The sequence below is a fragment of the Coregonus clupeaformis genome, chromosome 8, assembly GCF_020615455.1.
Source record: "Coregonus clupeaformis isolate EN_2021a chromosome 8, ASM2061545v1, whole genome shotgun sequence".
Classification (NCBI taxonomy): domain Eukaryota; kingdom Metazoa; phylum Chordata; class Actinopteri; order Salmoniformes; family Salmonidae; genus Coregonus; species Coregonus clupeaformis.
In genome coordinates, this window is record NC_059199.1 from 61,313,106 (window position 1) to 61,336,974 (window position 23,869).

At 45.4% G+C, this 23,869-nt stretch overlaps 1 protein-coding gene across 1 annotated transcript in view; it reads left to right on the forward strand.

Annotated features, from left to right (window-relative positions):
- The window catches only part of LOC121572638 (ankyrin repeat and IBR domain-containing protein 1-like), a 40,458-nt gene that overhangs the window by 1,955 nt on the left and 14,634 nt on the right, over positions 1-23,869 (forward strand). Inside the window, exons 2-9 of the mRNA XM_045222298.1 lie at positions 1,980-2,092; positions 2,234-2,446; positions 13,971-14,142; positions 14,239-14,370; positions 21,649-21,828; positions 22,183-22,300; positions 22,429-22,640; positions 22,977-23,065. Coding sequence (XP_045078233.1) covers positions 2,259-2,446; positions 13,971-14,142; positions 14,239-14,370; positions 21,649-21,828; positions 22,183-22,300; positions 22,429-22,640; positions 22,977-23,065 — 1,091 coding nt within the window. The 5' untranslated portion in view covers positions 1,980-2,092; positions 2,234-2,258. The remainder of the gene's footprint in view (positions 1-1,979; positions 2,093-2,233; positions 2,447-13,970; positions 14,143-14,238; positions 14,371-21,648; positions 21,829-22,182; positions 22,301-22,428; positions 22,641-22,976; positions 23,066-23,869) is intronic.

Below are 23,869 nucleotides of genomic sequence, written 5' to 3' on the forward strand. Positions count from 1 at the left end.
TTGATTGGAGTCCACCTGTGGTAAATTCAATTGATTGGACATGATTTGGAAAGGTCGCACAGTTGACAGTGCATGTCAGAGCAAAAACCAAGCCATGAGGTCGAAGGAATTGTCTGCAAAGCTCTGAGACAGGATTCTGTCGAGGCACAGATCTGGGGAAGGGTACAAAAAATGTCTGCAGCATTGAAGGTCCCCAAGAACACAGTGGCCTCCATCATTCTTAAATGGAAGAAGTTTGGAACCACCAAGACTCTTCCTAGAGCTGGCCACCCAGCCAAACTGAGCAATTGGGGGAGAAGGGCCTTTGTCAGGGAGGTGACCAAGAACCCGATGGTCACTCTAATAGAGCTCTAGAGTTCCTCTGTAGAGATGGGAGAACATTCCACAAGGACAACCATCTCTGCAGCACTCCACCAATCAGGCATTTATAGTAGAGTGGCCAGACGGAAGCCACTCCTCAGTAAAAGGCACATCACAGCCCGCTTAGAGTTTGCCAAAAGGCATTTAAAGACGCTCAGACCATGAGATACAAGATTCTCTGGTCTGATGAAACCAAGATTGAACTCTTTGGCCTGAATGCCAAGCGTCACATCTGGAGGAACCCTGGCACCATCCCTACGGTGAAGCATGGTGGTGGCAGCCTCATGCTGTGGGGATGTTTTTCAGCGGCAGGGACTGGGAGACTAGTCAGGATCGAGGGAAAGATGAACGGAGCAAAGTACAGAGAGATCCTTGATGCAAACCTGCTCCAGAGCGCTCAGAACCTCAGACTGGGGAGAAGGTTCACCTTCCAACAGGACAACGACCCTAAGCACATAGCCAAGACAACGCAGGAGTGGCTAGGGGAAAAGTCTCTGAATGTCATTGAGTGGCCCAGCCAGAGCCCGGACTTGAACCCGATCGAACATCTCTGGAGAGACCTGGAAATAGCTGTGCAGCGACGCTCCCAATCCAACCTGACAGAGCTTGAGAGGATCTGCAGAGAAGAATGGGAGAAACTCCCCAAATACAGGTGTGCCAAACTTGTAGCGTCATACCCAAGAAGACTCAAGGCTGTAATCGTTGCCAAAGGTGCTTCAACAACGTACTGGGTAAAAGGTCTGAATACTTTTTTATTAGTAATAAATTAGCAACATTTTCAAAAAAACTGTTCGGTTATTATTTTAGATTTTTTAAATTATTATTTTTGTACTTTTTGCCCCCTTTTTTCTCCCCAACTGGTAGTTAGTCTTGTCCCATCGCTGCAACTCCCGTACAGACTCGGGAGAGTTGAAGGTCGAGAGCCATGCGTCCTCCGAAACACGACCCTGCCAAGCCGCACTGCATCTTGATACACTGCTCGCTTAACCCGGAAGCCAGCCGCACCAATGTGTTGGAGGAAACACTGTACAACTGGCGACCGAAGTCAGCGTGCATGCGCCTGGCCCGCCACAAGGAGTCGCTAGAGCGCGACAGGACAAGGACATCCTGGCCGGCCAAACCCTCCCCTAACCCGGACGACGCTGGGCCAATTGTGCACCGCCTCATGGGGCTCCCGGGCGTGGCCGGCTACGACACAGCCTGGGATGTAGTGACGCCTCTAGCACTGTGATGCTGTGCCTTAGACCGCTGCGCCACTCGGGAGGCCCTGGAAGTAAAAAATAAAAATCAATTTTAGAATAAGGCTGTAACGTAACAAAATGTGGAAAAAGTCAAGGGGTCTGAATAATTTCCGAATGCACTGTAGACTGGTATGTTTCTTTTTAAATCATGTCCAAACAATAGAATTGGCCACAGGTGGAATCCAAACAAGTTGTAGTGACATCTCAAGGATGAACAAAGGAGATTGGATGCACCTGAGCTCAATTTGGAGTTTCATAGCAAAGGCGTGTGAATGCATATGTAAATGAGCTATTTCTGTATTTCATTTTCAATGTAGATTAGTTGATTGGTTAATTGATCCAATTTCTCCCTCCTCCCTCCCTCTCTCCTCTCGACAGGGTGTGGGCCATGACTGAGCTGTGAGCTGAGGAGTGGAGGAGGACAGGAGGAGAGGAAGAGGAGGAGGAGGAGGAGGAGGAGGAGGAGAGGAGGTGAGGACTGAATAGCGGAGGTGAGTGTTTATCATTATCAAATAGAAAAAATTAAATGATTTATTATTACATGAAGTAGTATTACAGATATAAGTTAACACACACATGAAATTAATAAATTATGAATGATAAAGATGATTAATTGTGCTGAATGATTCCAGTGCGACGCCCCCCTGTAGAGCAGTGATGGGGAACACAGCCACTAAGTTCCGGAAGGCTCTAGTCAGTGGAGACGAGGCGTTGGCATGGCAACTGTATGATGGCAACAGCCAGTTCAAGGAGGGGCTGGACCCCAACGCATCCTACGGAGAGACCTACCAACACAACACACCCCTCCACTACACCTGCAGGCACGCCATGACTCGCCTGCTCAGGTACCCCACACACACACACACACACACACACACACACCGTGATATGCTCCAGGGAGACATGGCGCGATGGAGTGACAAAGGGAGAAGGAAGAAGAGAGAGTTCCAGTGTGTTAGCAGTCTGACCCCTGGGAGGAGATGACAGGCTGTCTAGGAGCCTATTGTTTTCTCTTCCTTTCACTCATCCTCCTCTCCTCTCCTCTCCTCTCCTCTCCTCTCCTCTCCTCTCCTCTCCTCTCCTCTCCTCTCTCTGGGGGATTACAGGGGACAGAGGAAGTGGTTAACTGTGTGTGTGTGTGTGTTAGTGATGCAAGGGTTGACTCATAACCCGCAGTCCCCGTGGTTGAATAAAGAGTTGAATAAAGAGAAAACAGGGCATTAAAAAATCCATAAATGTAGCCTATAATTATTGTGCTTTTCATATCTATAGGCCACATTGAGGTTTTACTGTCATTCTTTTTTATCTGTCATTAGTGTGTAAGCTTTAGGGCCTAACTGTACGAGTGCCAATCGCCAAATCATTTTGGGAACTTGGGCAAAAAGGGCAATGTCAGAGTTTAATTCAGTAAGAGAAAAGCAGAGAAATTGAGAGTTATAAAGAGGTGAAATGGTAAAAGAGGATGATAGCAGCTATGTTATGTGTGATGATTGTGAGGCGCTATACAAATTAGACAGTCACAAGACGGGTACTTCAAATATGGCGACGTCAAGGTAACGGTACCTCTCACATAGCCTAATATAATAGGCTATTAACTCCTGCAGAATTAAGGATTTCTTGCAGTAAAATTATACACCAAATGTCAATTTTGACTCGGGAACTGGACTGGAGAAATAGGATTTCTTTCTTTCAGCATCTTGAGAGAATGTGAATGCGAAATAGGGACAGTCCTGTGTAGGGACCTTCTGTAAAGGTGCTATCTTTATCAGCATCATAAAGTTGATAGTATTTCAACCACATAACAAAAAATATACATCCAAGCCAAACCTATAATCTTATCAGAAACATGTTGGGTCATTTTCACAACTTTTTAATTTTCTTTAAACCAGTTAAACTGATGTCATTTGAAAATATTTCCATTTTTAATTTAATTTAATTGCATTTTCTCCCCGGTCCCTAAACGTCCTTCAGCCCTCAAGAGAAGCAGATATGAAAGAGAGAACTTTACCGATGTCAAATAGATTGAAGCATTCATTCTATAATTTATTATTATTCTGGTGAGCAAGGGTTTATTTAGTCTTCTGGGGCAACAAGTAATGACAGAAGAGAAGCTGCATGTAACAAATTATAGACAAGTTGACTAACAAAAAGCCTACCAAAATGTCAGAAATTATAAGCAGAAACATACTGTATCTAAACATTTTATTTAATTTTAATTGTCACATGCTTCGTAAACAACAGCTGTAGACTAACAGTGAAATGCTTACGGGTCCTTCCCAACAATGCAAAATACAATAAAAAAAAATCTATAATAATAGATTTTTAAAAATGTGTAACACGAGGAATAAATACACAATGAGCAATGATAGCTTGGTTATATACATGGGGTACCAGCACCGAGCTGATGTGCAGGGGTACCAGGAGCGAGCTGATGTGCAGGGGTACCAGCACCGAGTCCATGTGCAGGGGTACAAGGAAATTGAGGCAGATATGTACATATAGGTAGGGATAAAGTGACTAGGCAACAGGATAGATAATAAACAGTAACAGCAGCGTATGTGATGGGTGTTGAAATGTGTGTGTGGCGAATGTGTTCCTGTGTGTACGTGTTGTGTATGTGTTGGAGTGTCTGTGTGAGTGTGTGGGTAGAGTCCAATGTGTGTGCATAGAGTCAAAAAGGGTCAGCTATTTGGTTAACTATTTAGCAGGCTGATGGCTTGGGGGTAGAAGCTGTTCAGGGTCCTGTTGGTTCCAGACTTGGTGCATCGGTACCGCTTGAACAGTCTATGACTTGGGTGGCTGGAGTCTTTGACAATTTTTAGCGCCTTCCGCTGACACCGCCTATTATAGAGGTCCTGGATGGCAGGGAGCTCGGCCCCAGTGATGTACTGGGCTGTACACACTACCCTCTGTAGCGCCTTGCGGTCGGATGCCAAGCAGTTGCCGTACCAAGCGGTGATGCAGCCAGTCAAGATGCTCTCAATGCTGCAGCTGTATAACTTTTTGAGGATCGGAGAGCCAATGCCAAATCTTTACAGCCTCCTGAGGGGAAAGAGGCGTTGTCGTGCCTTCTTCACAACTGTGTTGGTGTGTGTGGACCATGTCAATTCCTTAGTGATGTGGACAATGAGGAACTTGAAGTTCTCGACCCGCTCCACTACAGCCCTGTCGGTGTGGAGAGAGAGGAGAGAGGGATGTGGAGAGAAAGGAGGGAGGGATGTGGAGAGAGAGGGGAGAGGGATGTGGAGAGAGCGGGGAGAGGGATGTGGAGAGAAAGGGGAGAGGGATGTGAAGAGAGAGGGGAGAGGGATGTGGAGAGAGACGAGAGGGGGATGTGGAGAGAGACGAGAGGGATGTGGAGAGAGAAGAGAGGGATGTGGAGAGAGAAGAGAGGGATGTGGCGAGAGAAGGGAGAGGGATGTGGAGAGAGGAGGGAGAGGGATGTGGAGAGAGAGGGGAGAGGGATGTGGAGAGAGAAGAGAGGTATGTGGAGAGAGAAGAGAGAAGAGAGACACATGAATAGACTCCCCCAACAGCGCCGGAGAAGATGGCTGCCGTTTTACAGCCCTCTAACCAATTGTACTATTATGTGTGTTTTTCCGCGTTATTTGTAATTTATTTTGTACATAATGTTTATGCCATCGTCTCTTATAACCAAAAAAGAGCTTCTGGATATCAGGACAGCGATTACTCACCTCGCATTGGACGAAGACTTTTTCTTCAACGAGTCGGACGCGAAGGATATTCTACAGACACCCGGCAAGGCCCAGATCCCCGTCATTCGCCTGAGGAAGAGACGGAGATATCGTGGACGTAGGTCGGGGTGCCTTGATGAGTCCGACGGCGGCGAGTAAACTGCCTCTCCCATCAATACTATTAGCCAACGTTCAATCTTTTGAGAATAAAATTGACGATTTAAGATTACGGTTATCCTACCAACGGGACATTAAAAACTGTAATATCTTATGTTTCACGGAGTCGTGGCTGAACGACAACAATGATACCATTCAGCTAGCAGGCTACACGCTACATCGGCAGGACAGAACGGCTGGCTCCGGTAAGACAAAGGGTGGCGGTCTCTGTATATTTGTAAACAACAGCTGGTGTACAAAATCAAATACTAAGGAAGTCTCGAGGTTTTGCTCGCCTGAGGTAGAGTATCTTATGATAAGCTGTAGACCACACTATTTACCAAGAGAGTTTTCAGCTATATTTTTCATAGCTGTCTATTTACCACCACAAACCAATGCTGGCATTAAGATTGCACTGAACGAGTTGTACAAGGCCATTAATCAACAGGAAAACGCTCATCCAGATGCAGCGCTCCTAGTGGCCGGGGACTTTAATGCAGGGAAACTTAAATCCGTTCTACCTAATTTCTACCAGCATGTCAAATGTGCAACCAGAGGGAAAAAAACTCTAGACCACCTTTACTCCACACACAGAGACGCATACAAAGCTCTCCCTCGCCCTCCATTTGGCAAATCTGACCATAACTCTATCCTCCTGATTCCTGCTTATAAGCAAAAACTGAAGCAGGAAGCACCAGTGATTCGGTTAATAAAAAGTGGTCAGATGACGCAGATGCCAAGCTACAGGACTGTTTTGCTAGCACAGACTGGAACATGTTCGGGATTCTTCAGACAGCATTGAGGAGTACACCACATCAGTCACTGGCTTCATCAATAAGTGCATCGATGATGTCGTCCCCACAGTGACCGTACGTACATACCCCAACCAGAAGCCATGGATTACAGGCAACATCCGCACTGAGCTAAAGGGTAGAGCTGCCGCTTTCAAGGAACGGGACTCTAACCCGGAAGCTTATAAGAAATCCCGCTATGACCTCCGACGAACCATCAAACAGGCAAAGAGTCAATACAGGTCTAAGATTGAATCATACTACACTGGCTCTGACGCTCGTCGGATGGGCAGGGCTTGAAAACTATTACAGACTACAAAGGGAAGCACAGCCGCGAGCTGCCCAGTGACACAAGCCTACCAGACGAGCTAAACCACTTCTATGCTCGCTTCGAGGCAAGCAACACTGAAGCATGCATGAGAGCACCAGCTGTTCCGGACGACTATGTGATCACGCTCTCCGTAGCCGATGTGAGTAAGACTTTTAAGCAAGTCAACATTCACAAGGCCGCTGGGCCAGACGGATTACCAGGCGTGTACTCCGAGCATGTGCTGACCAACTGGCAAGTGTCTTCACTGACATTTTCAACATGTCCCTGACCGAGTCTGTAATACCAACATGTTTCAAGCAGACCACCATAGTCCCCGTGCCCAAGAACTCTAAGATAACCTGCCTAAATGACTACCGACCCGTGGCACTGACGTCTGTAGCCATGAAGTGCTTTGAAAGACTGGTCATGGCTCACATCAACAGCATAATCCCAGAAACCCTAGACCCACTCCAATTTGCATACCGCCCCAACAGATCCACAGATGATGCAATCTCTATCGCACTCCACACTGCCCTTTCCCACCTGGACAAGAGGAACACCTACGTGAGAATGCTATTCATTGACTACAGCTCAGCATTCAACACCATAGTGCCCTCTAAGCTCATCACTAAGCTAAGGATCCTGGGACTAAACACCTCCCTCTGCAACTGGATCCTGGACTTCCTGACGGGCCGCCCCCAGGTGGTAAGGGTAGGGTAACAACACATCTGCCACACTGATCCTCAACACGGGGCCCCTCAGGGGTGCGTGCTCAGTCCCCTCCTGTACTCTCTGTTCACCCATGACTGCATGGCCAGGCACGACTCCAACACCATCATTAAGTTTGCCGACGACACAACAGTGGTAGGCCTGATCACCGACAACGATGAGACAGCCTATAGGGAGGAGGTCAGAGATCTGGCCGTGTGGTGCCAGGACAACAACCTCTCCCTCAACGTGACCAAGACAAAGGAGATGATTGTGGACTACAGGAAAAAAAAGAGGACTGAGCACGCCCCCCATTCTCATCGACGGGGCTGTAGTGGAACAGGTTGAGAGCTTCAAGTTCCTTGGTGTCCACATCACCAACGAACTATCATGGTCCAAGCACACCAAGACAGTCGTGAAGAGGGCACGACAAAGCCTATTCCCCCTCAGGAGACTAAAAAGATTTGGCATGGGTCCTCAGATCCTCAAAAAAATTTCTACAGCTGCACCATCGAGAGCATCCTGACTGGTTGCATCACCGCCTGGTATGGCAACTGCTTGGCCTCTGACCGCAAGGCACTACAGAGGGTAGTGCGTACGAGCCCAGTACATCACTGGGGCAAAGCTCCCTGCCATCCAAGACCTCTATACCAGGCGGTGTCAGAGGAAGGCCCTCAAAATTGTCAAAGACTCCAGCCACCCTAGTCATAGACTGTTCTCTCTGCTACCGCACGGCAAGCGGTACCGGAGTGCCAAGTCTAGGTCCAAAAGACTTCTCAACAGCTTCTACCCACAAGCCATAAGACTCCTGAACAGCTAATCATGGCTACCCGGACTATTTGCACTGCCCCCCCCACCCCATCCTTTTTACGCTGCTGCTACTCTGTTAAGTATTTATGCATAGTCACTTTAACTCTACCCACATGTACATATTACCTCAACTACCTCAACTAGCCGGTGCCCCCGCACATTGACTCTGCACCGTTACCCCCCTGTATATATAGCCTCCCTACTGTCACTTTATTTTACTTCTGCTCTTTGTTTTTCTCAACACTTTTTTTGTTGTTGTTTTATTCTTACTTTTTTTTGTTTAAAATAAGCACTGTTGGTTAAGGGCTGTAAGTAAGCATTTCACTGTAATGTCTGCACTTGTTGTATTCGGCGCATGTGACCAATAAAATTTGATTTGATTTGATTTGATTTGATGTGGAGAGAGGAGGGAGAGGGATGTAGAGAGAGGAGAGGGATGTGAGAGAGAGGGAGAGGGATGTGGAGAGAGATGGGAGAGGGATGTGGAGAGAGAAGAGAGGGATGTGGCGAGAGAAGGGAGAGGGATGTGGAGAGAGGAGGGAGAGGGATGTGGAGAGAGAGGGGAGAGGGATGTGGAGAGAGAAGAGAGGTATGTGGAGAGAGAAGGGAGAGGGATGTGGAGAGAGGAGGGAGAGGGATGTGGAGAGAGAGGGGAGAGGGATGTGGAGAGAGAGGGGAGAGGGATGTGGAGAGAGATGGGAGAGGGATGTGGAGAGAGAAGAGAGAGGGATGTGGAGAAAGAAGAGAGAGGGATGTGGAGAGAGAATAGAGAGGGATGTGGGGAGAGAAGAGAAAGTGATGTGGAGAGAGAAGAGAAAGGGATGTGGAGAGAGAAGAGAGGGATGTGGAGAGAGAAGAGAGAGGGATGTGGAGAGAGAAGAGAGAGGGATGTAGAGAGAGAGGGATGTGGAGAGAGAAGAGAGGGATGTGGAGAGAGAAGAGAGAGGGATGTGGAGAGAGAAGAGAGAGGGATGTGGAGAGAGAGGGATGTGGAGAGAGAGGGATGTGGAGAGGAGGGGGGATGGATGTGGAGAGAGAAGAGAGAGGGATGTGGAGAGAGAGGAGATAGGGATGTAGAGAGAGAGGGATGTGGAGAGAGAAGAGAGGGATGTGGAGAGAGAAGAGAGAGGGATGTAGAGAGAGAGGGATGTGGAGAGAGAAGAGAGGGATGTGGAGAGAGAAGAGAGAGGGATGTGGAGAGAGAAGAGAGAGGGATGTGGAGAGAGAGGGATGTGGAGAGAGAGGGATGTGGAGAGGAGGGGGGATGGATGTGGTGAGAGAAGAGAAAGAGGGATGTGGAGTGAGAAGAGGGATGTGGAGAGAGAAGAGGGATGATGTAGAGAGAGAAGAGAGAGGGATGTAGAGAGAGAGGAGGGATGGATGTGGAGAGAGAAGAGAGAGGGATGTGGAGAGAGAAGAGAGGGATGATGTAGAGAGAGAAGAGAGAGGGATGTAGAGAGAGAGGAGGGATGGATGTGGAGAGAGAAGAGAGAGGGATGTGGAGAGAGAAGAGAGGGATGAGGAGAGAGAAGAGGGATGTGGAGAGAGAAGAGAGAGATGTGGAGAGAGAAGAGAGAGGGATGTGGAGAGGAGGGGGGATGGATGTGGAGAGAGAAGATAGAGGGATGTGGAGAGAGAGGAGATAGGGATGTGGAGAGAGAAGAGAGAGAGGGATGTGGAGAGAGAAGAGGGATGTGGAGAGAGAAGAGAGGGATGTGGAGAGAGAAGAGAGAAGAGAGGGGGATATGGAGAGAGAAGAGAGAGGGATGTGGAGAGAGAAGAGAGGGATGAGGAGAGAGGAGGGAGGGATGTGGAGAGGAGAGAGGGATGTGGAGAGAGAGGAGAGAGGGATGTGGAGAGAGAGGAGAGGGATGTGGAAAGGAGGGAGGGAGGGATGTGGAGAGAGAGGAGAGCGGGATGTGGAGAGAGAAGCGAGAGGGATGTGGAGAGAGAGGAGAGAGGGATGTGGAGAGGAGGGAGGGATGTGGAGAGAGGAGGGAGGGATGTGGCGAGAGAAGAGAGAGGGATGTGGAGAGAGAAGAGAGAGGGATGTGGAGATGAGAGGGATTTGGAGAGAGGAGAGGGATGTGGAGAGAGAAGAGAGAGGGATGTAGAGAGAGGAGAGGGATTTGGAGAGAGGAGAGGGATGTGGAGAGAGAAGAGAGAGGGGTGTAGCGAGAGTAGAGGGATTTGGAGAGAGAAGAGAGAGGGATGTGGAGAGGGGGGATGGATGTGGAGAGAGAGGAGGGAGGGATGTGGAGAGAGGAGGGAGGGATGTGGAGAGAGACGAGAGAGGGATGTGGAGAGAGAGGTGAGGGATGTGGAGAGAGAGGTGAGGGATGTGGAGAGAGAGGTGAGGGATGTGGAGAGAGAGGAGAGATGGATGTGGAGAGAGGAGAGAGGGATGTGGAGAGGAGTGAGGGAGTAGAGTAGAGAGGGTGTAGAGGAGAGGAGAGAGATTGAGGAGAGGAGAGAGGGAGTAGAGGATGAAGGGGAGGTAATCAGTAAATGGATCAGTAGACAGAGAGAGATACTACTGCAGCCCAGCATAATGTTGACTTGGAACTGGAATGTCTGTCATCTGTCCACTCTGCTTTTGGAACATGTTATGTAAAGATGGCTCCTCCTCTGTAAAGATGGCTTCTCTTCTGTAAAGATGGCTCCTCCTCTGTAAAGATGGCTCCTCCTCTGTAAAGATGGCTCCTCCTCTGTAAAGATGGTTCCTCTTCTGTAAAGATGGCTCCTCCTCTGTAAAGATGTCTCCTGCTCTGTAAAGATGGCTCCTCCTCTGTACAGATGGCTCATTCTCTGTAAAGATGGCCCCTCCTCTTTAAAGATGGCTCCTCTTCTGTAAAGATGGCTCCTCCTCTGTAAAGATGGTACCTCCTCTGTAAAGATGGTTCCTCCTCTGTAAAGATGGCTCCTCCTCTGTAAAGATGGCTCCTCCTCTGTAAAGATGGTAAACCTGTGTGTGTTTCACTCTTTCCTTTTCCCTCTCTATACGTACAGTGGGGAGAACAAGTATTTGATACACTGCCGATTTTGCAGGTTTTCCTACTTACAAAGCATGTAGAGGTCTGTAATTTTTATCATAGGTACACTTCAACTGTGAAAATCCAGAAAATCACATTGTATGATTTTTAAGTAATTAATTAGCATTTTATTGCATGACATAAGTATATGATCACCTACCAACCAGTAAGAATTAAGGCTCTCACAGACCTGTTAGTTTTTCTTTAAGAAGCCCTCCTGTTCTCCACTCATTACCTGTATTAACTGCACCTGTTTGAACTCGTTACCTGTATAAAAGACACCTGTCCACACACTCAATCAAACAGACTCCAACCTCTCCACAATGGCCAAGACCAGAGAGCTGTGTAAGGACATCAGGGATAAAATTGTAGACCTGCACAAGGCTGGGATGGGCTACAGGACAATAGGCAAGCAGCTTGGTGAGAAGGCAACAACTGTTGGCGCAATTATTAGAAAATGGAAGAAGTTCAAGATGACAGTCAATCACCCTCGGTCTGGGGCTCCATGCAAGATCTCACCTCGTGGGGCATCAATGATCATGAGGAAGGTGAGGGATCAGCCCAGAACTACACGGCAGGACCTGGTCAATGACCTGAAGAGAGCTGGGACCACAGTCTCAAAGAAAACCATTAGTAACACACTACGCCGTCATGGATTAAAATCCTGCAGCGCACGTAATGTCCCCCTGCTCAAGCCAGCGCATGTCCAGGCCTGTCTGAAGTTTGCCAATGACCATCTGGATGATCCAGAGGATGAATGGGAGAAGGTCATGTGGTCTGATGAGACAAAAATATAGCTTTTTGGTCTAAACTCCACTCATCGTGTTTGGAGGAAGAAGAAGGATGAGTACAACCCAACCGTGAAGCATGGAGGTGGAAACATCATTCTTTGAGGATGCTTTTCTGCAAAGGGGACAGGACGACTGCACCGTATTGAGGGGAGGATGGATGGGGGCATGTATCGCGAGATCTTGGCCAACAACCTCCTTCCCTCAGTAAGAGCATTGAAGATGGGTCGTGGCTGGGTCTTCCAGCATGACAACGACCTGAAACACACAGCCAGGGCAACTAAAGAGTGGCTCCGTAAGAAGCATCTCAAGGTCCTGGAGTGGCCTAGCCAGTCTCCAGACCTGAACCCAATAGAAAATCTTTGGAGGGAGCTGAAAGTCCGTATTGCCCAGCGACAGCCCCAAAACCTGAAGGATCTGGAGAAGGTATGGAGGAGTGGGCCAAAATCCCTGCTGCAGTGTGTGCAAACCTGGTCAAGACCTACAGGAAACATATGATCTCTGTAATTGCAAACAAAGGTTTCTGTACCAAATATTAAGTTATGCTTTTCTGATATATCAAATACTTATGTCATGCAATAAAATGCAAATTAATTACTTAAAAATCATACAATGTGATTTTCTAGATTTTTGTTTTAGATTCCGTCGCTCACAGTTGAAGTGTACCTATGATAAAAATTACAGACCTCTACATGCTTTGTAAGTAGGAAAACCTGCAAAATACTTGTTCTCCCCACTGTATATATATCTATGTATTTCTCTTTCATTCTCCCGCCCCACTTCTCCATCTATGTTACAAATTCCTTGTTGCTCATTCATAAACACTCTTTCTCTCTCTCTCTATCATTCAATTCAATTCAATTCAATTCAAAGGGCTTTATTGGCATGGGAAACATATGTTTACATTGCCAAAGCAAGTGAAATAGATAATAAACAAAAGTGAAATAAACAATCAATATTAACAGTAAACATTACTCAGAAGTTCCAAAAGAATAAAGACATTTCAAATGTCATATTATGTCTATATACAGTGTTGTAACAATGTGCAAATAGTTAAAGTACAAAAGGGAAAATAAATAAAGCAAATATGGGTTGTATTTACAATGGTGTTTGTTCTTCACTGGTTGCCCTTTTCTTGTGGCAACAGGTCACAAATCTTGCTGTTGTGATGGCACACTGTGTTATTTCACCTAATAGATATGGAAGTTTATAAAAATTGGGTTTGTTTTTTAATTCTTTGTGGATCTGTGTAATCTGAGGGAAATATGTGTCTCTAATATGGTCATACATTTGGTTAGGAAGTGCTGCTCTGTTTCCACCTCATTTTGTGGGCAGTGTGCACATAGCCTGTCTTCTCTTGAGAGCCAGGTCTGCCTTCGGCGGCCGTTCTCAATAGCAAGGCTATGCTCACTGAGTCTGTACATAGTCAAAGCTTTCCTTAAGTTTGGGTCAGTCACAGTGGTCAGGTATTCTGCCACTGTGTACTCTCTGTTTAGGGCCAAATAGCATTCTAGTTTGCTCAGTTTTTTTTTGTTAATTCTTTCCAATGTGTCAAGTAATTCTCTTTTTGTTTTCTCATGATTTGGTTGGTTCTAATTGTGTTTCTGGCCTGGGGCTCTGTGGGGTCTGTTTGTGAACAGAGCCCCAGGACCAGCTTGCTTAGGGGACTCTTCTCCAGGTTAATCTCTCTGTAGGTGATGGCTTTGTTATGGAAGGTTTGGGAATTGCTTCCTTTTAGGTATTTGTAGAATTTAACGGCTTTTTTCTGGATTTTGATAATTAGCGGGTATCGGCCTAATTCTGCTCTGCATGCATTATTTGGTGTTTTACGTTGTACACAGAGGATATTTTTGCAGAATTCTGCATGCAGATTCTCACAACCATAAAGGGCAATGGGTTCTATAACTGATTCAAATATTTTTAGCCAGATCCTAATTAGTATGTCGAATTTTATGTTCCGTTTGTTCTCCTTCACCACCTTTTTCTCTCTCTCTCTCCCCTCCTGCCCCCCTCTCTCTCTCTCCCCTCCTGCCTCCCTCTCTCTCTCTCCCCTCCTGCCTCCCTCTCTCCCCCCCTCAGGTCATTCCTGTTCAGTAAAGAGGGTAACCCTAACAAGCGTAACATGCAGAATGAGACATGTCTGCACGTGTTGTGTCAGGGAGTGCACATCCTGCTGCTGCCAGAGGGGGCGCTGTCACACAGACTAGTCAGACCACAGAGAGATGAACAACGCAGGGCAGACTGCCTACAGGTATACACACACAGACACACAGAGAATACACACAAATAATACACACACAAATATATGACAGGGCTAACAATATCGTGTGTGTGTGTGTGTTTCCAGATGATCCTGAGCTGGACCGGGGCTAGGCTGGACAGAGGACAGTATGAGAGGGCTAACGTTAACGCTACAGACAACAGGAACAGCACTAGTCTACACTACGCTGCTGCTGCTGGCATGAAGAGCTGTGTAGAGGTAAGAGAGAGAGAGAGAGAGAGACTGTAGAGGTGAGAGAGAGAGAGAGACTGTAGAGGTGAGAGAGAGAGAGAGAGAGAGAGAGAGAGAGAGAGAGAGAGAGAGAGAGACTGTAGAAAACAAACCCAATTTTGATAAACTCCCTTATCTACTGGGTGAAAAACCACAGTGTGCCATCACAGCTGCATGATTTGTGACCTGTTGCCACAAGAAAAGGGCAACCAGTGAAGAACAAACACCATTGTAAATACAACCCATATTTATGTTTATTTATTTTCCCATTTGTACTTTAACTATTTGCACATTGTTACAACACTGTATATATACATAATATGACATTTGAAATGTCTTAATTTTTTTGGAACTTCTGAGTAATGTTTACTGTTAATATTTATTGTTTATTTCACTTTTGTTTACTATCTACTTCACTTGCTTTGGCAATGTTAACATACGTTTCCCATGCCAATAAAGCCCTTAAATTGAAATTGAATTGAAATTGAGAGAGAGACTGTAGAGGTGAGAGAGAGAGAGAGAGAGAGAGAGAGAGAGAGAGAGAGAGAGAGAGAGAGACTGTAGAGGTGAGAGAGAGAGAGAGAGAGAGAGAGAGACTGTAGAGGTGAGAGAGAGAGAGAGAGAGAGAGAGACTGTAGAGGTGAACGAGAGAGAGAGACTGTAGAGGTGAGAGAGAAAGAGAGACTGTAGAGGTGAGAGAGAAAGAGACTGTAGAGGTGAGGGAGAGAGAGAGACTGTAGAGGTGAGAGAGAGAGAGAGAGAGACTGTAGAGGTGAGAGAGAGAGAGACTGTAGAGGTGAGAGAGAGAGAAAGAGAGAGAGAGAGAGAGAGACGGAGAGGTGAGAGAGAGAGACTGTAGAGGTGTGAGAGAGAGAGAGAGACTAGAGGTGAGAGAGAGAGAGAGAGAGAGAGAGACTGTAGAGGTGAGAGAGAGAGAGACTGTAGAGGTGAGAGAGAGAGAGAGACTGTAGAGGTGAGAGAGAGAGAGAGAGAGAGACTGTAGAGGTGAGAGAGAGAGAGAGAGACTGTAGAGGTGAGAGAGAGAGAGAGAGAGAGAGAGACTGTAGGGGTGAGAGAGAGAGAGACTGTAGAGGTGAGAGAGAGAGAGAGACTGTAGAGGTGAGAGAGAGAGAGAGAGGTCATGCTCAACATGAGCTCCTGATTTATTTCAGTTTTTTTGTTTTTAGAATGAGATAAACACTCGAATCTAAAAAGAATTCAAGGCAAGAAGTGATGAACAACAACTCTATTAAATCAGAATAGAAAAAAAAGTAACTTTGCGCCTCAAATTAAGAAGTTTTGACCCTCACTAGCTAGCTACACAACAAAAACCTAGCCAGCAGGCTAACAAGCCAGCCAGAAAATTGAGCTAGGACAAACCTAGCAAGGGGAGTTAATACAACTACATCAAACAACCAAACTGAGTGAGTATATCAAAAAGAAGCACGGACTCCAACTTTAAACATATCTTCTGTTTTTGTGTGTGAAGATCTTTCACTCTTTTTGCTGGTTTTTGAGCTAAACAGGAGCTAGCTAGCAACAGCAGCAGACAAACAAAACTGGTTGCCATAGCAACGGTGCAGCAGAACAGAGCAGCAGCAGCAGTAGTAGCAGAGCCCACAGGCACCATGTCCCCACTCCCCCTCAGCGCTGAGTCCATTATCTACCCTCCAGAGGCCAAAAATGACACAACAAGGAAAGCTTTTAAACAGAATCTACTAAAGGGGAGGCCAGAAACCCTTTTCACAGACCTCTACAAAAACGGTGATGTGAGTAATCTCATCTTTCTCACTGACCAGCCAAATGCATGGCGCTCAGCAGTCTGCTCTCACTACCCATCCGTAAAGAAAGAGGGAATCTGTAATGGGTGGAAGCTGAAAGTGAAAGAGACAGATGACCCTGACAGCACCATGATAACAATCAACCTCTACAAGACTGGGACTGTCATGGTGCAAGGTAACCTTAGGCTGTTTGAAACAGACTTTCAGACCATTAAGGAGAGAGCAGAGAGAGAGAAGGACACCACCAGTGACATGCCCTCCCACAAGACATACTCCACCAGCACCACCCTCACCCCCACTATCCCCACCCAAAAAGGCACATCCAGCACCTCTCTTCCCACCATAGTGGAGGACACGCCCCAGGAGGAGAGCGACCCCCTCAGTGCAGAGCAGGCTCAGGCCCTCCTCACCACCATAGCTGCCATGAGGGATCAGTTCACCACACTGGAGGGAGAGGTGGTCCTGCTCAGGGAGAGTGTGAGCAAACAGCAACCAGACATCCACACCTTAGAGGAGCTCCTAACCAAGGTGCGGACAGAGCAGGACACCACAGACCCACACCTGGAGGAGCCACAGCCCGGCAGACAGAGCTATGCACAAGCTGTGAGAGGAGCAACTGGTCCAGCTCCCACCAACGAAATGAGTGACATCAAACAAATGCTGAATCTACTATGCTCACATGTGATAGGCCGAGGGTCATGGTAAGATGAGCACAAGAACTCCACCATCCTCACACTACATCCACCCAAGTGGCATGACACAAATACTATCTTAAATGATAAACAAATCACATTTGCATAATAAGAGTTTACCTTAATTGAAAAATCCTATTTTAATAGTTCTTGTTGGATTGTGAGTGTTTATCTCATTTTGAATGTAAAGAAAAAACTGTTATGAAGTCTTTTTACGTTGCATGTTGGAATTTAGTCCTCTGCTTTTGGGCTAAAGAGCAGAAACCCAGACTTCCTTAAAGAAATTGATGATGTTGATATTGTAGTACTACAGGAAACATGGTGCAGAGGTTATGTTTCCACTGGCTGTCCACTAGGTTATAGGGAGATAATCGTACCATCCGCCAAATTAAAAGGAATCACACAGGGCAGAGACTCAGGGGGAATGCTAATATGGTATAAATCTGAACTAACTAATTCAATCGAATTGATCAAAAGAGGAGAATTCTTTATCTGGCTAAAAATCAACAAGGAGGCTATCTTAACAGATAACAACGTCTTCCTCTGTGCCATATACATTCCCCCCTCAGAGTCACCCTACTTCAATGAAGAGAGTTTCTCCATTCTAGAGGGAGAGATTAGTCACTTTCAGGCCCAAGGCAATGTGCTGGTCTGTGGAGACCTGAATGCTAGAAATACAGAAGAACTAGACACTATTAACAGTCATGGGGACAAACACCTACCGGGAAGCAACAACCTTTCCCTCCCCACATACCCCCCTAGAAACAACTATGACAAAGTGAAAAACAAAAATGGAGTACAGCTCCTGAAGCTCTGTCGAACACTGGGTCTGTACATAGTCAATGGTAGGTTAAGAGGGGACTCTTTTGGTAGGTACACCTACAGCTCATCCCTTGGCAGCAGTACTGTAGACTACTTCATCACAGACCTTAACCCAGAGTATCTCAGAGCCTTCACAGTCAGCCCACTAACACCTCTCTCTGACCACAGTAAAATCACAGTGTATCTGAAAAGAGCAGAACCCAACCATGAAGCATCACGGCCCAATAAATTACATGGTACTAAACAGACCTATAGATGGAGTGCAAACAATACAGATATCTACCAAAAAGCAATTAGTAGCCAAAAAATACAATCTCTCCTGGACAACTTTTTAGCATTAACATTCTCCTACACCAATGAAGGTATAAATTTGGCCGTTTGGAACATAAACTTTATATTTGACAAATTAGCCTCCTTGGCTAATCTTAAGAAACATAAGAGCAAACCAAAAATAATAGATCATGAAAAATGGTTTGATAATGATTGCAAAAATCTAAGAAAGTCATTGAGAAATATATCTAATCATAAACACAGAGACCCAGACAACAAAAATATACGTCTTCAATATGGGGAAACACTGAAGCAATACAAACACACCCTAAGAACAAAAAAGGAACAGCACATTAGAAATCAGCTAGATGTGATTGAGGAATCCATAGAATCAAACCACTTCTGGGAGAATTTGAATAAATTAAACAAACCTCATAATGAGGAATTTGCTATCCAAAATGGGGATATGTGGAGAAATCACTTTGCAAACCTCTACAGCAATATAACAAAGAGCCCAGAACAACAAGATATACAAGAAAAATTACAAATCCTTGAATCAGCAGTCAAAGACTATCAGAATCCTGTGGATACTGTCACACCCTGGCTCTGGGGACTCTATATGTTGAGCCAGGGTGTGTAGATTCTATGTGGTTTTGTCCTATGTTCACAGTCTAGTATTGTATTTCTATGTTGGCCAGAGTGGTTCCCAATCAGAGGCAACGAGTGTCAGCTGTTGCTGGTTGTCTCTGATTGGGAGCCATATTTAGACAGGCTGTGTTCCCACAGGTGTTGTGGGATCTTGTTCCTTTTGGTTTGTTTCCGTGTTGGTTGTTTAACCTAGGACGTCACGTTATTAGTTTATTGTTTTGTTCGTGTTATCACTTTGGAAAATAAAGTATGTTTGCTCATCACGCTGCGCCTTGGTCTACTCCGTTCAACGATCGTGACAGATACCCCAATTACAGAACAAGAATTATTGGAAAAACTTTGCACTCTCCAACCCAAAAAGGCCTGTGGTGCTGATGGTATTTTAAATGAAATGATCAAATATACAGACCACAAATTCAAATTGGCTATACTCAAACTCTTCAACATTATCCTAACTGCAGGTATTTTCCCCGATATTTGGAACCAAGGATTGATCACACCAATTTATAAAAATGGAGACAAATTTGACCCAAATAATTACAGAGGAATTTGCGTTAACAGCAACTTGGGGGAAAATTCTCTGCAGTATCATAAACAGCAGACTACATAATTTCCTTGATGAACACAACGTCCTAAGCAGAAGCCAGATTGGATTTGTAAAAAATTATCGTACAACAGACCACATTTACACCCTCCAGACTCTAATTGACAAACAAGTAAATCAAAACAAAGGCAAAATCTACTCGTGTTTTGTAGACTTCAAGAAAGCATTTGATTCAATTTGGCACGAAGGTCTTTTTTACAAACTAATAGAAAGTGGTATTGGAGGGAAAACATATGATGTTATTAAATCAATGTACACTAAAAACAAATGTGCGATTAAAATCGGCAACAAGCAAACAGACTTCTTCTCTCAGGGACGTGGAGTGAAACAGGGCTGCCCAATAAGTCCAACACTATTTAACATCTACATTAACGAATTGGCAAAAACATTAGAAGAATCGGCAGCACCTGGTCTCACCCTACACAACACTGAAATCAAGTGTCTGCTGTACGCAGATGACCTGGTGCTACTGTCTCCCACTAAGGAGGGGTTACAGCAGCATCTAGATCATCTACACAGGTTCTGTCAGACCTGGGCCCTGACCGTTAATCTAAAAAAAACGAATATAATGATATTCCAAAAAAGGTCCGGAAATCAGGATGACAAATATAAATTCTATTTGGACACAGTTCTATTAGAACACACCAAAAATTACACATATCTAGGACTAAATATCAGCAACACAGGTAGCTTTCACATGGCTGTGAATGAGCTGAGAGACAAAGCAAGAAGAGCATTCTATGCCATTAAAAGGAATATTAAAATCGAAATTCCAATTAGAATCTGGCTCAAAATGTTCCAATCAGTTATCGAACAAATTGCTCTATATGGCAGCGAAGTATGGGGTCCGCTCTCTAATACTGAATTCACCAAATGGGCAAACATCCAATCGAAATACTGCATGCAGAGTTTTGCAAGACTGTATTGCAAGTGCAAAGAAAAACTCCAAATAACGCATGTAGAGCAGAATTGGGCCAATACCCCCTCCTTATTCGAATAGAAAAAAGAGCCATCAAATTTTACAACCATCTAAAAACAAGTGACCCCAAAACATTCCATCACACAGCTCTACTATGTCAAGAGATGAAACAAGAGAAGAGTCCCCTCAGCCAGCTGGTTCTGAGGCTCAGTTCACTAACCAAAACCAACCTCATAGAGCCTCAGGACAGCACTCAGAAAATCTGGCCCAACCAAATCATCACAAAGCAAAAAGAAAAATATATCACCTATTGGAAAGACACCACAAAAAATCAAAGTAAACTTCAATGCTATTTGGCTCTAAACAGACAGTACATGGTGGCAGACTATCTGACCACTGTGACTGATAGAAAACTGAGAAAAACACTGACTAGGTACAGACTCAGTGAGCACAGTCTGGCTATAGAGACCGGTCGTCACAGGAAAACCTGGCTGCCCAGAGAGGACAGGCTGTGCTCACTCTACCCCCGGGGAGAGGTAGAGACAGAGCTGCATTTCCTATTACACTGTGACAAATACTCAGACCTAAGAGAATCGTTCTTTCCCAAAATTATCATTCAGTACAAAGAATTTGAAACTATAAAAGAGGAAGAAAAAATCAAATATTTATTGGGTGAAAAGCCAAAGTGTGCAATTTTGGCAGCCAAATATGTGTCCTCCTGCCACAACCTGAGGGACAGCCAGTGAAAAATGTAATGTAATGTCAATAATATTTCCTGTTTTGTTTTGGCTTTTATACCATGTAATGTGTCTTCTCAGTCATGTTGAGATTGGTCGACTACTATTGCTTTAATGTATTGTTATTCTCATTAATATTGTTGTTGTAGTTGCTGTTAATGGTAATCCCATTTCCACTACTACTATTGCTGTTGGTCCCACCATTTTTGTTATATGTATACTTTGACAATGTAAGTAATTTTACTTGCCATGTCAATAAAGTCTATTGAATTGAATTGAGAGAGAGAGAGAGAGAGAGAGAGAGAGAGAGAGAGAGAGAGAGAGAGAGAGAGAGAGGTGGAGAGAGAGAGGTGGAGTGAGAGAGAGAGAGGTGGAGAGAGAGAGAGAGAAGAGAGAGAGGGAGAGAGAGAGAGGTGGAGAGAGAGAGAGAGAGAGACTGTGTAGAGGTGAGAGAGAGAGAGAGACAGAGAGGTGGAGAGAGAGAGAGAGAGAGGTGGAGAGAGAGGGAGAGAGAGACAGAGAGGGAGAGGGAGAGAGAGAGAGAGAGAGAGAGAGAGAGAGAGAGGGGATAGAGAGAGAGGGAGAGACAGAGAGAGAGAGAGGGATAGAGAGAGAGGGAGAGAAGGAGAGAGAGAGAGAGAGAGAGAGAGAGAGAGACTGATATTATGGGTATTGGTTCTGAGATGAAGTTGAATTGTGGCTGATGATGGTTTTTGCATCTTGTCTCCCATCTTTTAACTCTCCCTCTCTCTCCTTCCCCTTGCATCCACCTCCTCTTGTGTGTGTGTGTTAGCTCCTGGTCCAGGCCGGGTCAGACCTGTTTGTGGAGGACGAGGAGAAGTTAACCCCGTGTGACCACGCAGAGAGACAGCAGCAAACACACCTGGCCCTGTGCCTTGAAGCCATGATGGTGTTCTCACAACACACACACACCGACACACACACACCCGGCAGCACGCTGCGCCACAAAGAGGTGAGGTACACACCCAAGCCACCCATGTTAGCGTTTTTCGTCATGAATCTGGTTCTGGAGGCAGCTCTGCATAGTGGTCACTAGCTGGCACAGCCACACATTCATCAAATCATAACCTTAATCCTAACCTTAACCACACTGCTAACCCTAATGCCTAACCCTAATCATAGATTAAGACCAAAAATATCATTTTTTGTTTTCATGAAGCAGCTGCAGAATACTGATATGGTTTTTCATCTCATATTTTCCCTGCTGAAGCTTTAGACATTTTTAATCTCTCTCCCTCCGCTCTCTCCCCCTCACCTTCCTTCTCTCCCTCCCTCTCTCCCTCCCTCTCTCTCACCCCCACCGTAGCCTTATGAGGGTTTGAAGCTGCAGGACTTGAGGAGACTGAAGGACATGTTGATAGTGGAGACAGCGGACATGCTCCAAGCTCCTCTCTTCACCTCCGAGGCCCTGCTCAGAGCACACGGTGTGTGTGTGTGTGTGCGTGTGCGCGTGCGTGTAACCTGTCTCTGTACATCTAATTGGGACATGTAGGAGCTGTTGAAGGCGTGTGTGTCTCTCGCTCTAACCACTGTCTCTCTCTCTGTGTAACAGACTGGGATAGGGAGAAACTGTTGGAAGCCTGGATGAGTGACTCTGAGGGGTGCTGCCAGCGTTCCGGGGTCCTAATGCCCACCCTCCCGCCCAGCGGGTACAATGCCTGGGACACCCTGCCCTCCCCCCGTACCCCCCGTTCCCCCCTCACCCTCACCCTCACCTCCCCGACCGACAGCTGCCTCACCCCGGGGGAGGAGGGAGGAGCTACGGTGAGTCACATGTCACTCTGGTCCAGGTTGCACATTTTTGTTCCAGCCTAGCTGATTCTACTGACCTAGCCGGGCTCTAGTCCAAACCTAAATCATGTTTATGAGTCCAACCTCCCATGTCATAGAGATCCGACTGACGCACTCAAAATAAACTGCTCTTCTCTTGTTCCTCCAGCAGTGTGGGTTAGTCCTGCTGTGTGTGGATGTGGATGTGGGTGTGTGTGTGTGGTTGTGTGTGTGTGGTTGTTTGCGTGAGTGTGTGTGTTTGTGTCTCTGTGTGTGTGTGTGATGTATATTTCTGACCGTGTGTGTGTGTGTGTGTCTGTCTCCCTCCAGTGTGGGATCTGCCTGTGTTCCATCTCGGTGTTTGAAGACCCAATAGACATCTCCTGTGGCCATGAGTTCTGCCGAGCCTGCTGGGAAGGGTACGTCACTCACAGGGTGGAAATCCACAGTCCTACAGGACACACATTACAATACAAACGTATAAACTGTGAAAATAATACACACAATCTGGAAGGCAGATGAATATACAGTAACAGCAAGAACAAGCCACATCACTTGGCTTGCTCTTGCATTATTGAATGTAATGTGATGTGATGTAATTTGATGTAATGTAGTGTGATGTAGTGTAGTGTAATGTAATATAGTGTAATGTAATGTAGTGTGATGTAATATAGTGTAATGTAGTGTAATGTAATATAGTGTAATGTAGTGTAATGTAATATAGTGTAATGTAATGTAATGTAGTGTAATGTAGTGTGATGTGATGTAGTGTAATGTAATGTGATGTAGTGTAATGTAGTGTGATGTAATATAGTGTAATGTAGTGTAATGTAATATAGTGTAATGTAGTGTAATGTGATGTAGTGTAATGTAATGTGATGTAATATAGTGTAATGTAGTGTAATGTAATATAGTGTAATGTAGTGTAATGTGATGTAGTGTAATGTAGTGTAATGTAGTGTAATGTAGTGTAGTGTAATGTAGTGTAATGTAATGTAATGTAGTGTAATGTAGTGTAATGTAGTGTGATGTAATATAGTGTAATGTAGTGTAATGTAATATAGTGTAATGTAGTGTAATGTGATGTAGTGTAATGTAATGTGATGTAATATAGTGTAATGTAGTGTAATGTAATATAGTGTAATGTAGTGTAATGTAGTGTAATGTGATGTAGTGTAATGTAATGTGATGTAATATAGTGTAATGTAGTGTAATGTGATGTA